General features: G+C 33.0%; 1 protein-coding gene across 3 annotated transcripts in view; it reads right to left on the bottom strand.

Moving 5' to 3' along the window:
• The window catches only part of ELP4 (elongator acetyltransferase complex subunit 4), a 227507-nt gene that overhangs the window by 112635 nt on the left and 100690 nt on the right, over positions 1-14182 (bottom strand). For all 3 annotated transcript variants that reach the window (XM_040980038.1, XM_040980040.1, XM_040980039.1), the window contains 2 exons: positions 8662-8770; positions 6112-6218 (listed from right to left, as the gene is read on the bottom strand). In XM_040980038.1, the coding sequence (XP_040835972.1) occupies positions 6112-6218; positions 8662-8770 (216 nt within the window). The remainder of the gene's footprint in view (positions 1-6111; positions 6219-8661; positions 8771-14182) is intronic.

The following is a 14182-nucleotide window of genomic DNA, read 5'->3' as shown; positions in this document are numbered from 1 at the left end:
TGCTACAGAAGTTCTACAAAGGTTCCATAAAAAAAATTCAATTCCTATAATATCATTTTCCTGAGGCCAAACCCCACAGCACATAAATTAAAGTCTGTGTCTACAAGATTCAGGAAGGAGGAGAAAAGACCTTTCTCCCTTTGCATTTGCAGCCAATACTGAGTCTGAACCATGCTGACCTCAAAGTCAGGACAAATACAGCACAGACGCCAGAGAGTTTTTTTTTAATCAGAGACTCATTTACTGAAGACTATCAGCCAGATTCTCTATGGTTGACATTCATTTTTTGGAGGTATCATGTTATTCAAATGTATACATTCCTTATATTTCCTGAGTAAAATGCACTTATTAGTAAACAAGAATAGTGAAACCATGCAATGTGAAATATTAGATCCTAAATGCAATCTATAAAGTGAAGGCTATTTACAGGCAAGACAGCGTAACATATTTTAATCACATGTAACAAATAGGGTTCATTGGCTATGACACATGCTAAGTCTAGCATTCTGGATGCTGGTGTCTATACAGAAACGTTTAAAGATATATAATAGCCAAACCTGAATTTACTTTTCCTTTTCAAATGAAGCAAAGATGTTCTGCCAGCCAAACTCACAGTAAGTATGTGAAATGACCACTAAAGCAAACAGGCCTTATGTCGCCTAAGGGAAAGTCAGCAAGATGGCAGTTTCAATCATTCGGAATAATGCTAAAGCAGCCCCAGGCTTGTCTCCGAATGGAAACATGTCACTATTACTGCAATATTTCAACAAATCAGAATGCAGGAAAAAAAGAACACTTATGTAATCACATGCTGGAAGGGCACTTTCCTCAAATATTTAAGTGGAAAATTATCATAAAGAAATTTCAGAAACCTTGTCAGTGAACATAAATGATGCAGGCAAAACTGTTTTTTCTTTCCATGTACTTAATAAAAGCATACCACTTAGAAATAATTTTCCTTTACACTCTCCTTAAAGAACTACTAATGTAAAGACAAATTTATATGAAATAGTAAGTGAAAAAGCTAGTGTTTAGGCTGCCATGAAAAAAATACTCCTTTTTCCCCCCTAAATAAAGTACTATGAGTTTGGAAGGTTTGATCAAAGGAAATAAGCTTTCAAAACATTTATATCAGAAGCTAAAAAATACTTCAAATATTTTGGGAACTTACCTAATCAGTATACTTTTAGCATGTGTCTAGTCATGTAGCCATCTTTGGTCAATCATCAAAAAATCAAAGGCAAATTGGCATGACTCAGCCCTAACTTTAATACCGCATGATTGTGTCGTGTAAGCTTGTTTTGTGTGAGAGCTGCTGTGGTTTTAGCACAGAGATTAACAACCGGACCTAAGCTGGCCTCCAAACCTTGCCCTGCTGATGCCTCAAGCTCTTTGAAGTCTGACCATCATACCTGGCAAAACAGTGGGAACCACGATGGTGTCAGATCTAATCAAATTGTTCACCACAGCAGAGCTAACTAAGGGGTTTGCTAATTGGCCCAATTGCGGATTATACCTTTTGCTACAGATTCAAGACAATAATTTAGTTAAATGATTTTTTCCTTATCTCTTTTAATTAAGATTCCAAAGTGGGAAGAAATAGGATTAAAAAGAGTCTCAAAACCGTGTTCCCTTTAAGGTGGCATGCATTTTTGATAGGGTCACTACAGCATGTGAAATATACAGTATTAAAGAGATTTCTGGAGATTCTGTGAACTCTGTATGACACTACTCTATATCTACATCACTGGGAATTGCAGTGTACATATAGGTATTGTAAAGGATTGAATATATTAAAGTGCAAATATATAGAAAATTGCATTTGCATTGTTAAGCAATGTCAACTTTTGTTTACTTTTGACAAAATATTTTATCCAGATGAACAGATGCCTATGTTCAACTTTGGTATTTTTTTTTTAAATGAACTATAGTATATCAAAGGATAAAAATAAATCTAAATGGCAGCCAATATTTGTAGAGGGCATCCTTGTCAACATGACCTATGGTGCTACAACTCTGTAAGCTCACCATGGCAGACACTTTTTCTTCTGTTGGTTTTTATTGGTGGCAAACTGTGAATTGACAAGCAAGTTAACCATTTCTCTCACTAGCTCTAGATACAAAAAACACATATTTTTGTTTCTCACTTAAGATTTAGAAAGCTATTGAAAATAAAAGGAAGGAAGGAAGGCTAGGACACAGAAGTTATGGAACACTTCATATTGCTGAACATTGACTAGCATTCTTTTAGGGTAAGAGCATGCTTTTCCAAGAAGTAAAAATTTCAAATATTACACTTAAATAAACATCTTCTGAATCAAATGAAGCTGTACCATAGGTATTATAAAGTTAATTTATACTGGTGTCTCTCAGTAGTCTGGTAACATTATTTAGAAATAAATGTGTTAAGTGAATACATCAGAAATAATAGCTACTTCTTAAAAAATATTACATTGTGAAAAAAAATCCTTGGTGATTAGACAGATTCTGAATTAGGGCCAAAATGTCTTAAGATATCATAAGTAAAATCAATTTACTGTGACATCTTTCACTCTCAGAATTCAGTTAGTCTACAGAAATAGAATGACTACCATTATTTTGGATCAATTAAATAATATATTAAGTCTTTTAACATTATGTATAAGTTTGGGGTAAATAGTACATGTCTTTTTTGTGTATTTCAGTGTAATTCAGTTACCATGCTCTGCAATAATATTTTATCATTCATTCAGAAAATTATACTAGTGGAATTTATACTAGTAGTATTTCAAGATTATAAATGTTAAAATTGAATCAAAATCAAATTTAAAATTAATACATGCAAAACTTACAGAAATTGTAGCAATAGAAATACTTCAGTATGCAAGTAGAGTTATGTACTCAAATTCTAAATCTTCTAACTAAATAAGCAGTGAGTGGGGGTCACTTGAATACAAGGTCTATTGTATTTATAACTATGTTACTTTTAACTATATAACTTCCAGCCAAGATTTTATACCTATTAAGTAAATGACCTTGTCCTTAGTTCTGGGCTAGATACACATACACATGAAAAAGATATAGCTGTATTTTAAGTCTATCACTACATGTTAGCAAAATCTTTAAAACAATTATATACTACATATATTAATAAGCCAGTGTACTGCTCAATACTCATATCAAGGCTCAATAAAAGTGTGTTATCATTGAATGGAGGCTGGGTAAGATTAGGTAACTGTTATCTGGGTGAAGTCAAGAGATAAATAGTGTACTATGGTTAATCAAGCATGTTGCAGTAGCACTAACAGAGTCACCAGCACACATATGATTCTTTTCTGGCTTTTATATGAGTGCTAATTTACAGAACACAATAGTTAAAGGTTTAAGTAAAAATTAACTCTTATTTGATAAGCATTTCCACTTGAATCTAGATAATACCAACACATGCTACAAGAAGGAAAAAAATACTTACTATATTCTTCAAAGCACTCAAAGAAATTAGGACATACTAAAGTTGTATTCTATATTATAGACCATTGGTAGTTATTAATTAAACAAAACAATTTTCATAGATACAAAGGGTAGTAGCTAACAGATTGAAGACAAAACTACCCTAAAAATGGAGATGGGGGTTTTTGCCTGCTTCTTTTGCCACTCATTTTCACAAATCACCATTTTTGAGACACAAGACTCGGGGTAAAATCAAACATGTAACAAATTTGCCTGCATGGGATTAGAAAAAGTTATTTATGCTTTTCCTCCTGAAATTCAGAAGATTCAATACCTGGTGCATTGTATATTAGTACAGTACACTATTAGACCATTAAGAAAAACAATGATTTCTTGAGCATAAGACACGGGCACTTGAGAAATGATTTGTTTTCCCAATAAAGAAATCCTTGAACTAATGTTTTGGTCATTTCTACTCTTGTTCCCAGTCTATAATACTCAACCAAAGACTTGCTATCTATTTGGATATGTATTTTAAAATGCATTATTTAAAACATTTATCAATGGCAAGCATCATGATTTTATACTGTTCTAATTAGATCTGTATGTACTCTTATTAGGCTTAATTCCTTAATTTATATATTTTTCTAACCACCACCTAGAATAATTTGGCATAAGTCAGTGAGTGATTTAAAATGTGTTTTGCCCATATTTCTCTAAAAATAAAAGAAAAATCTCATCAGGTTAAGTAAAAAAGGTACAAGATTTGACCAACTATATTTAAAAAACATCATCTATTTGTGTATTATTTTGAAGTATTACTTCTGAACTATAAGCTGGCCAACTGTAATGGTTCTCCTAGTTTACCATGTTGGGGAGAAGGGAAAATGTAGCAAAACCCTGCAATAGTTAACACAAGATGTTTTATCAGCTATGGTAAAATGCAGTCACTAGTAGAATCTGAAGTTATTCAACAGAGAGGTCCCACTTGGCATTATGTAAATGTTTTACTTTTTCTCTTCCTAAATCTCTAGCCAACCCCAAGGAGGCAGACAGAGAGAAATGGGGAGAGAGAGGAAGAGAGACAGGAGAGAAAGAACAAGCACATTCACACTTTTTCACCCTCATTGGGAGCTGCCTCGCTTAATTTGATAATAAAATGATACTTCAAAGCTGGTTGTCATAACATTGATTTTGGAGAAAGTGTCCCATGACAAAAGAAAGCTTTCATTTCCTACTAAATCACACATTCCAGGTAAAAGGAAAAGATAAGTGTGCTTTTCCTGTGACACTACACTGCTACTTTATCCCTTTGGAAGTTTTAAGCAACATTACCAGAAATTAGTCAGTGTTTTGTTAGAGAAGGCGAAATAATGTTTAAACAATTAGTATTGAGTTCCATTGCAACGGCTTCTTTTGAGAACTAAAGCAAATTAGCTCAAGAGTTACCATGTCTACACTCTCACTCTTTTGGCTTTAACTGGCTTTTGAAGGGAGTATCCCCAGATGAGAAACTTCTACCACTCCTGCAGAGATGACCTGCTTGAAGAAGTGGCTGCCTGATTAACTATTAACTGCCCTCAATAGGATTAGATAATTAAGGACATTGATGACCATTAATTAGGAGGAGGGCACATTAATTTGTCACTGGATAGGGCCCTTACAATGATTTATAGGTTAGTGCTACTTGCAAATGTGAAGGAAAAGAGAAAAAGAGAGAGAACCATTAAGTTACCTTATCAAGTGGCCAGCTTAAAGAGGGCAGAGGGTCAAAAAAGGGCCAAAGTGGTCACTTAAGGGTGAAGTCCCAAACACCAAAGCAGCGCCAAGCCACATTGACCATCATTTGGTGATGAAGTTAAAAATATGCTAATTTATTGGTGGCAATTCTCTCTTTTTATGGTTTCAAGCAGTTAAGACAAGTGGTCTCCTTAAGAGCTTTTCATTTGAAAAGAGATTAAACAAAATGGTTTGTCAAGGCTGCTTGGCTATTTTATGTCTTTGTCAAAAGAAAAAATTGCACCAACTATACTGATAACTATCACATCACCCAAAAGCCCTCTCCCGCCAAGCAGTTACTTCGTTAATAAATACGTCAACTCTAATTGCTTAATAGTTCTATGTTCATTTGCTCTTTAGCAAGATTAAGTTGGAATAAATCTTTTGTACTAATATTTTCTGTCATCACTGCTTGCATAAAGGTCACAAGAAAAGTTTGAGTGTAAAAAATTTAAAGACATTCATGTAAATTATCCTTTGTTTAACTCAGCACACAAAGTGAAAGGTAATTTCACTAATAGTAAAGAGAAATGTTTTACACTGTAGATGAAAATCCTCTCAGTCATACACAATTGTGGGTAGCACTCACATTCCACACACAAGTAAGCACAGCTCATTAACATTTAATTAAATATGCTTTTGAATGCCTTGGAAATATGCATGTCATATTTATCATGTAAGTTAGTAGCTTAACTTTTCATAGACATTTAAAACAAAATCACTTTTACTCTAATGATAAACCACTTAAAGAAAAAGGCAGTATATGTTATCTTAAACCAAAAGAACTTCAAACATAGATAGTAGGAATCATGTCAAGAATTTCACTGAAGTTAAAAAAAAAAAACAGAGTGGGAGGCAATATCTACGTCAACATTGTAAGCTGTGATATAGGAATTCTCTTACCTCAATGGTGAACAGCTTTCTTTTTAATTTAAAAGCTAAGTCTTTAACTTCTGATTCATCACAGATCAAGTTATTAAGCCGAGGGATCTGCCGTATATGAATCAAACCTTGTGAAAAGGAAATTAAACAAAAGAACTGAAAAACTTTATCATCAGATGGATAAATTAAAAAGCCTTACAGCAGAATCCTGCAAATTTACACACACGCATCCTCCCCTTTCAGAACTGGAGCTCACTACTACCAGGAGCAATGAAGCAAATGGTGTGATTATACTCAAGTAATCAAGCAGAATAAGATAAACAGAAATCCTTGTGCGAGGAAAACTAATTGCACTTTCGTAAAGAAGTACAGATGTAAAGAAGGGTCTTAATACTTGTCAAAACTACAGCCGGTTTGTGTGTGATTTTCTTTTGTATTTACAGTAAGCAAATATGGCTATCACCTTGCATGCTGCCCACGGCACCACTGAGTGATCCTTATTTTATTAAATGCACCAGTAAGCAGCCAGCAAAACAAAGCTTACGGGTTACTGATAACCAGTGAAGCACTAATGAAAAGTATTTCATTTTGTATCTTATTAATGACTTGGACAAACCATTGAAGAAAACTACATTTCATAGCACATTCAAGGATCAAACGTGAACCCCTATGCCGTCCCAACACACTCATTTCTGTGACATGTGAGATCTTTATATAGCTGTTAGGAGCTTTAGAACAGTGCTAGGTAAACCGTGAGCTTTGGCCTCTCGTCAGTGGAAACACTTGCTAATTTTTTCTGACAAGGGCACTGGGTGGCTTTTGTGCAGCCTAATGTAGTTTCTGACTAAGCTAGGGGTCATTTCCCACAGAGGAAGACATGGACAGTTCTTCAGTGCCTCTGCCTGCCTGACTCAGCTCCTATTTAAAATCATCAGCCCAAAGATACTGATTCCTAAATATGAGTGGAAATAAATCTTATTAAAATGTATGGAATTGCTTCACTACTTCTTTAGTACAAGCTTTTTTTTTTAATGTGTGGGTTTCAATGTTTAGCCATATATTGCTCTTATCAGAAGATAAAATCCCCAGTTACTTTTGAAACAACACTTTCAATAACAATTGACTAAAATGTCTACTTAATTTTTTCTGCTTAAAGAAAAAGCAAAGGCATTATTAAGATGACATTTACCTACGCATTTAAAACTCTCATTTAGTCAAATGTGCTTACTAGAAACAAGTACACCATATTTTTAGCTGCACTCTTCCTATGTTAATCTTACATGAGCTTATTTAGCTAATAAATCAGGGTGCTTTAGGGAATGAATGATTCTGTCATTGGGCCATCCTTATTAACAGAAAGTTTGCTGCACATTAGAATCACTCAAAATCCTACGGGTAATAATTGATCAATTCACAGACTTCAGTGCAAACAATCATAGTCTTTTAACCTTTAAAGTTTCAATCAGAGTAATTTAAAAAATATATATATAATTTTATTAAATTCATAAACTCCCAATACATGTAAATGATGCTCAATATGGATAATTTTAAAAATAACTATTTAAAAGGAAATGAAAATACTAACTATAGGATTCGTTAATAGATTTCTAAGATAGTAAAAATTATGTATTAAATCCATTGCATGTAGGATTAATTAGGCATATACCACATACACTTATGGCAATAAAGAATTATGAGGCAAATTATTTTATGGTAGCTTTTTTTCATAGCTTATATTTCCTAGCTTTAAAACAGCACCTAATTGTTTCCTTATTCTATTTTGTTATTTTTAAACGTTGTATACTGATTCCTCCAAGCACTAGCTTATTGTCTATAAGGTATCCTATAATCTTTAATGCTCTTTTGGTAGAACCTAACATGGAAATCTACAAAAAAAACAGCAGAGTATCACAAAACTGGTCTGACACGATCTTGTAACAATCTTCAAATAACCTAATCAGACCGTAGACCACAGGATTCTACGGAAGTATTTTACTTCCAATAATAATAATGTTGACCATTCTTAATATACACTCAGACTACATGAGTGGGTTAAAACTTATTCACTACTATAATGGTCAAGTCCCCCACCTGAAAAGGTGGGGGATCAGGCACTGGAGGGTTTTTTCTTTTTTTTTTTTCTACTTTGGAATATTTGGATTCAATTTCCTGGTTGGGCATTTCTAAAACCATCTGAAAACCCACTGAAAAATTTCAGATGGGTGGTATTTCAGATTTGGATTTTAGATTAAAGATGTTCAACTTGTATCATATGAATTCACATAATATTCATTGCAAACATAACTAAAATGCCTGATATTCAATTTTAAGGCACTGGGAAAACAAAATGTAGAACAGACTAAGCACATCCTTACCTGGATTTTGACTCTTTTCAAGTAATTATCATAGTTTATAGTCTTAATGGATTTGGAAATAAAAATACTGTGGAAAATTGACCACAAATGGAGAACATCTAATAGGTATGCTCTAAATCAAATTCAGGCTACTGGACAGCATGCTTCCCTAGAAGCAGCCAACACATATTCTTCTCATTACAAGGGTGTGACTTACCATGGTAATCTTTATATAATGGGTTGGTTTCTCTCTCAGAACCGATGAACGATTCCAAAGCAACTACTGTATCAGCCAAGTTTCTAACACGACCAATAATAGCTTTATTCTGCAAAACATGGAAACAAAATGCTATGTTTAAACATTATATATCCATAGTGCTACTATGCAATCTCAACTTAAAAATTAAGGCTTTACAGACTGAAGGTTGGATGAAACATGTCTTAATTGGAAATCATAGCCATGTAGGAATGCTATTCTAATGTGCAAAGCTTAGGGGAAAATAAAAACAGGTAAGAGACATAAACTGGTTATCTTAGAGTAAGGCTACTTTTCATTTTTACACAGTAGTAACTTCCCCTTACCCTCAAATAACTTTATCCAGTGCCCACACTGGACAATCTGGCAGACAGCAGGACTCAGAAGCAGGAGATAGCACAGTATCATAAGGCAAGGGTCCCGCTATCGTCTGTCAGCTGGTACTAGTTGTCAGCCCTATAACAGCTGAGGTTCTCTGTGACATATTAAAGACACAGAAGGGTCCAAGTAAGAGGCTGCAACATGCCTTGCTCTGGAGCCTTCTGTGTTCTTTCCAGATGCTGCCATTTGGCTCTGGAATAACAATAAAGGCAGAGGAGTGTGCTAGATTAATGTCTCTTGAACCAGTGGCATACATTTTCTTTCCCAGCACAACCTGTGCTGAACCTCTCAGGAAACAGCACATTTTGTCTGGTTTAAACATGCATTAATATGTTTCCAAGTATAGTATGCCCAGTTACTAAGTTGAAAAGATTCTAACACACCCAGAATTTCATAGCTATAAAAAATAAAATCATCAAATATGTTTTAACTTTATTTCCTTATGGAAAATTAGCCTGCCTTTAAGTCTCTGATAGCATGTCAAGTCAGAAAACCATTTGCCATAATATCCTAGACTTGCTTTTTGCAATGAAGCTCTAAATACGTTGACAAAAACAGTTGTTTGTGAAACCTTAATTTTGAAACTCCCAATTTGCATACGGATAATGTCCACCACTTTAAGCTAATGTTTGAAGTGAGGTATGGGAAATGTAAAACTGTGAAGAAATTTTATAAATCTGATACTATGTATGCTGTAAAAAACACACAAAGAAACTTGTGTAACAAAAGCTTTTCATTTTCTGAAAATGGGAATGACTATTAAACTCATTGGCATTCTACTTCCAAAGTTTTCTCTTAAGGATGAAAGAAGAAAGACACCTGGTCAATGTTATTTGACTTATTATGAAATACATGGTGGACTGCGTCACCAAACATTGTGCCAATATGATTGGCAAACTCACATACCTACAGTAGTTTTTGAAACTCCTTCATAAGTAGGAATGTTGTTAAATAAAGAATGCTTCTCTCATTGAATCAACGCTCTCAAAAGAACCAGTAAAAATATTCTTAGTTGTTTTGAATAGTTTTAATCACATGGGCACACAAAGTACAGAAAAACAAACACAACTTGGAAATGCCTATTTTCTTTTAAGGCAATTTTTCATTCAATGGTGAGAAAATAATCCAGATTGATTCCTTACTTTCAGTTCTGTGCCACAGGGGATGGTTCTACTCCAGAAATAACAGGGGCTTCAGGGGCCATAAACATGTTCCTCTCAATATTTCTTTAGCCAGAGACCATTATATCAAACTCATCCAGGTTGGGTTTCAGCCAGTTATTCTTCACCCAAACAAGAATGTCTGCCAGACATTCCAACAGCTGGGAGACAGTTCACAATGAGTCAACTTGAAAATGATTCATTGTGCTGAGTACTGAACAATGTTGGGGTGGGGGTGGGGTGTGGCTGGGTTACTAGTGAAGGGTGAGAACAAGTGGGAGATGAAGAATAACCATGTGGTTCCCCCATTAAGAAGAATCTTGGAAAGCAATCAGCAGGATCTTACCATTTCATTTTTAGGATAAACTCAACTGGGAAGAGTTCTCCTGTCATGGACCTCAGATGAACAACCACATACAAAGGCTACTGACAATATTTCTTTATCAAAAAGGTCAGATTTACTTTTATCTATAAATAACAGATTAAGTCTTTGTATCTAAACATGTGAAATGGTAAAAGTCAACTTCTGTTAGAATATAGCTATGTAAGATTTCCGTGATATTAATTAGTGCTTTCTCAATTACATACTTAGGAGAAATTACAAGGTATAAAAATGGAATTCATTTCTATTCTAGTGGTAGTAGATAAGCAAAGTATTGTATATTTAGTCAACTTGATATTTATTTTCAAGAAGACATTATTTTTTTATTTAGTCTTAAAATTAACTAGCAAACCATAACATCCTATAATATTTACTAACCTAAGTATTTTAAAGGTAGCTTATGGAGATTTTTCAAAAACTATTATCCTCTTAGAAGATGAAAAGAAAAGAATTACAAATATAAGAGGCATATAAAACCTTGATTTCCAAATTTCTAAGAAACTCATTCATATGAATTATTATACTCTAAGTTCTATAGGTATACCAAGTTATTAATACAAACTTAATTCTATTTTGAAAGTTTTCATAAAGTATTGAAGCAAGAATGAATATTTATTCATACATTATGATACAATGAGTTATATTTTAATATTGTACTGTATTCTGCATAGCTTTTTGCAGAATAGTTTATATATGGTGGTAAGACAATAATTGCAAAATTATACAAATACCTGAAAACATCAATAGACTGAAAAAAAACCTATGAAAATTATATAACACCTAAATTTCTGAGATAATTCTTTATTTTTATTATAAACTTATTCAGTCTCCTAATTACTTGTAGGATTAAAAATATATTTGGTTATATAAATGTATACATTATTTTAAAAGTTAAAGGAATCAGAGATTATGTAAGCATCTCCAAGATTCATAAGGAATATGATCTGTTGATGTAATTCTACTTTAAAACCATTCCTGTCAAAAGGTCTTTCAAGTCATAGTAGTGAAACTAAGAAACCCGTTAAAGGGAGATAAATTTACTTTTAAGAATCTAAATTTAATAGTTGAAGAAATTCCTTAAAAGCATAATAATTCCAATCCTTTGGTAGTAGGAATACACTATGGATAAAAAAACTGTCATAATATAACCAATAGTATTCAGAATGCTTTAGCATAATTTTCTGAGCAGATTTTAAAAAACAGAAACTTCTACATTCTCATTTTATCAGTTTGCTTTTTGTTACTAATAAAGATGGTAAATCTCTCAGGTCTTCAGTACACAATTGGAAATTGTATTTTTGCATTAATTACTTTTAAGCATAAATTTGAATATAATTTTTGTGTTAAAGTTGTCACACTACAGTTTCTAGGAGGAAACATTTGAGTAAGGACATTCAGAATTCACCAGTGTAAGAAAATTAATGGCTGTAGTGCATGTGTGGCATAATGACATCACCCAAGTATGCACAATGATGCTGCCACCCCTCCTCCTTGCCCATCTGGATATGAAAATCCAGGATGGCTCAAAAATCCTTCTTAGACTAGACAAATCTCCCATCGCTCCTGGGTGAAAGTTGTCAGCTCTGGATAGTAGCCAAGACATGACTAGGAGAGAAGCCAGAAGGGAAGAGAGCCAGTGTCCAGGAGTTTTAAGAGTTTGCTGGCAGTCTTAAACAGCATTGTAATAAGTTACATAAAAGGCTCTTAAAACATTCTGTTGTAATGTGGTCTCTTATTACTTAAATTTAAAATATGTCAAGTGCAGTTATAACCAAGTAAGGCAAATATGTTTATCTAGTCTCCTATCTTCCTATTCCAATTTCAGTTTCACAAAAAAACTTCAGAGTTTTTGTTTGTTCCTTGTTCCTTGGTTGGTTTCACAAGATGTTTTCTGTTTGCTTTTACAGAATGTTAACATATTTTTATTAGGATGTACCAAATCCATTAGGTAGAGTTTAAATTAAAAAAATAATACAGCGTGCTCTTTCAATTCAAGACGCACAAAAATAATTGTTATGAGATAAAAATTAACTATTACCATTTAAAGCTCTGACAATTTTCTGATAAAAAAATTCTGAGACTTATTTAATTACCAAATAATAACTAGAACAGGTCAAATCCTGAACATTTCTTATTTTTTAAACAATCATCTCAATAGAAGTACAAAACAAAACATATTTGCAGTGGAGACTCTATCATGAGCATATAAAAAGCAATCAACCAATAATTTAATTAAAAAGAAATTTGAATAGAATAAACCAATTGACACAAAGCATTTATGTAATGCCTTACCCAAGCGTAAATGCTTGCACCCTTTCAGAAGGATAGCAAATACAATCCCAAAGGAAGGACTCCAGTATGACTATTTGGAACAATAAGAACATGAAAGCACAACTAATATCATATTGAAAAACTAAAGAAAATGATACTGATAGAAGCATAAGTCATAGTGTAGCTAAAGACATTTCTTTGTCATAGGATCAAATCTAGAAATATTTAATGAGGTATTGCTTTTTCGAAATTTAAGTTTTCCGATTCATAAAAATTAAAATTGTAAATTAAAATTATGTACACTGCTTATGACTTTGACCAATCATGCTGCACCTTCTCTTAAACAGTCTCTTAGTTTTGTGGAATAATTGTATTACATTAAAAATATCTGATGTTTGGAAACATCTCTGTTCACACATCATTTTGTATTTAAAAAAATACAATGTTGCCAAATATTACACTAATGCACATTTGTAATATGTTAATGGGGATACCAGATTAAATCTTCCAGATTTACCACTGAACCTTATTCCAAGTTGATTTTAGAATATAGATGGACTTCTATAAGTTAAAAAAAATTCTAAATATGATCTCTTTGTAGTATCCTATGGTGATATTCATGTAGGGAAAATGGAAAACAAACATACTTTGAGTATTTCCCCCTAAATCTTACAATATATTCATAAGGAAACCAATGACATGTTAAAAGACCCTGTTGAGTATCTTATCAACTTATCTTAGGAAAAAGTAATAGAGCCATATCATTGTATATTTTCTATATGATAAAACAGTTGCTATATAAATTTTGGCATGAAAATGTTGGCTCTTTATAATTGAGATCCTTTTTTTCATTCTCAAGAAGATCCTTTTTTTCATTCACAAGATTTCATTCTCAAAATTAGCTTTTACATTTACACTGACCTCAAATACTACAGGATCTAAAGAATGTCTCTCAGCTGTGTTTCTTGACAATTTTTAAAAATACTGTGAAAAACTCTTATAAATGAGATATCCAAAATTCAGTAATAAATAGGCTGTAAAAGATAATGGAATTAGTATTAGAATTAATTAAGTTTAGGCATTTTTATAGCTGAAATAGCCTAATTATATTTGATGAAAAGTATCTACTGAGAAATTTTGTATTTTGTGTTTGAAATGTTTTATTGATAACTTCTTAAATCTGGAATTTTCTGTTACTGATTTCTACTTAAAACCCTTTAAGACGCAATTCACAGATGTCCAAAAGCTCATACCCTGCCTGGGAAAAGAATTGCTAATATCTGAATAT

This window comes from Ochotona curzoniae, unplaced genomic scaffold (assembly GCF_017591425.1).
Source record: "Ochotona curzoniae isolate NIBS_2020 unplaced genomic scaffold, NIBS_Ocur_1.0 contig_3432, whole genome shotgun sequence".
Classification (NCBI taxonomy): Eukaryota; Metazoa; Chordata; class Mammalia; order Lagomorpha; family Ochotonidae; genus Ochotona; species Ochotona curzoniae.
This window is presented reverse-complemented; position numbering and strand designations above follow the sequence as displayed.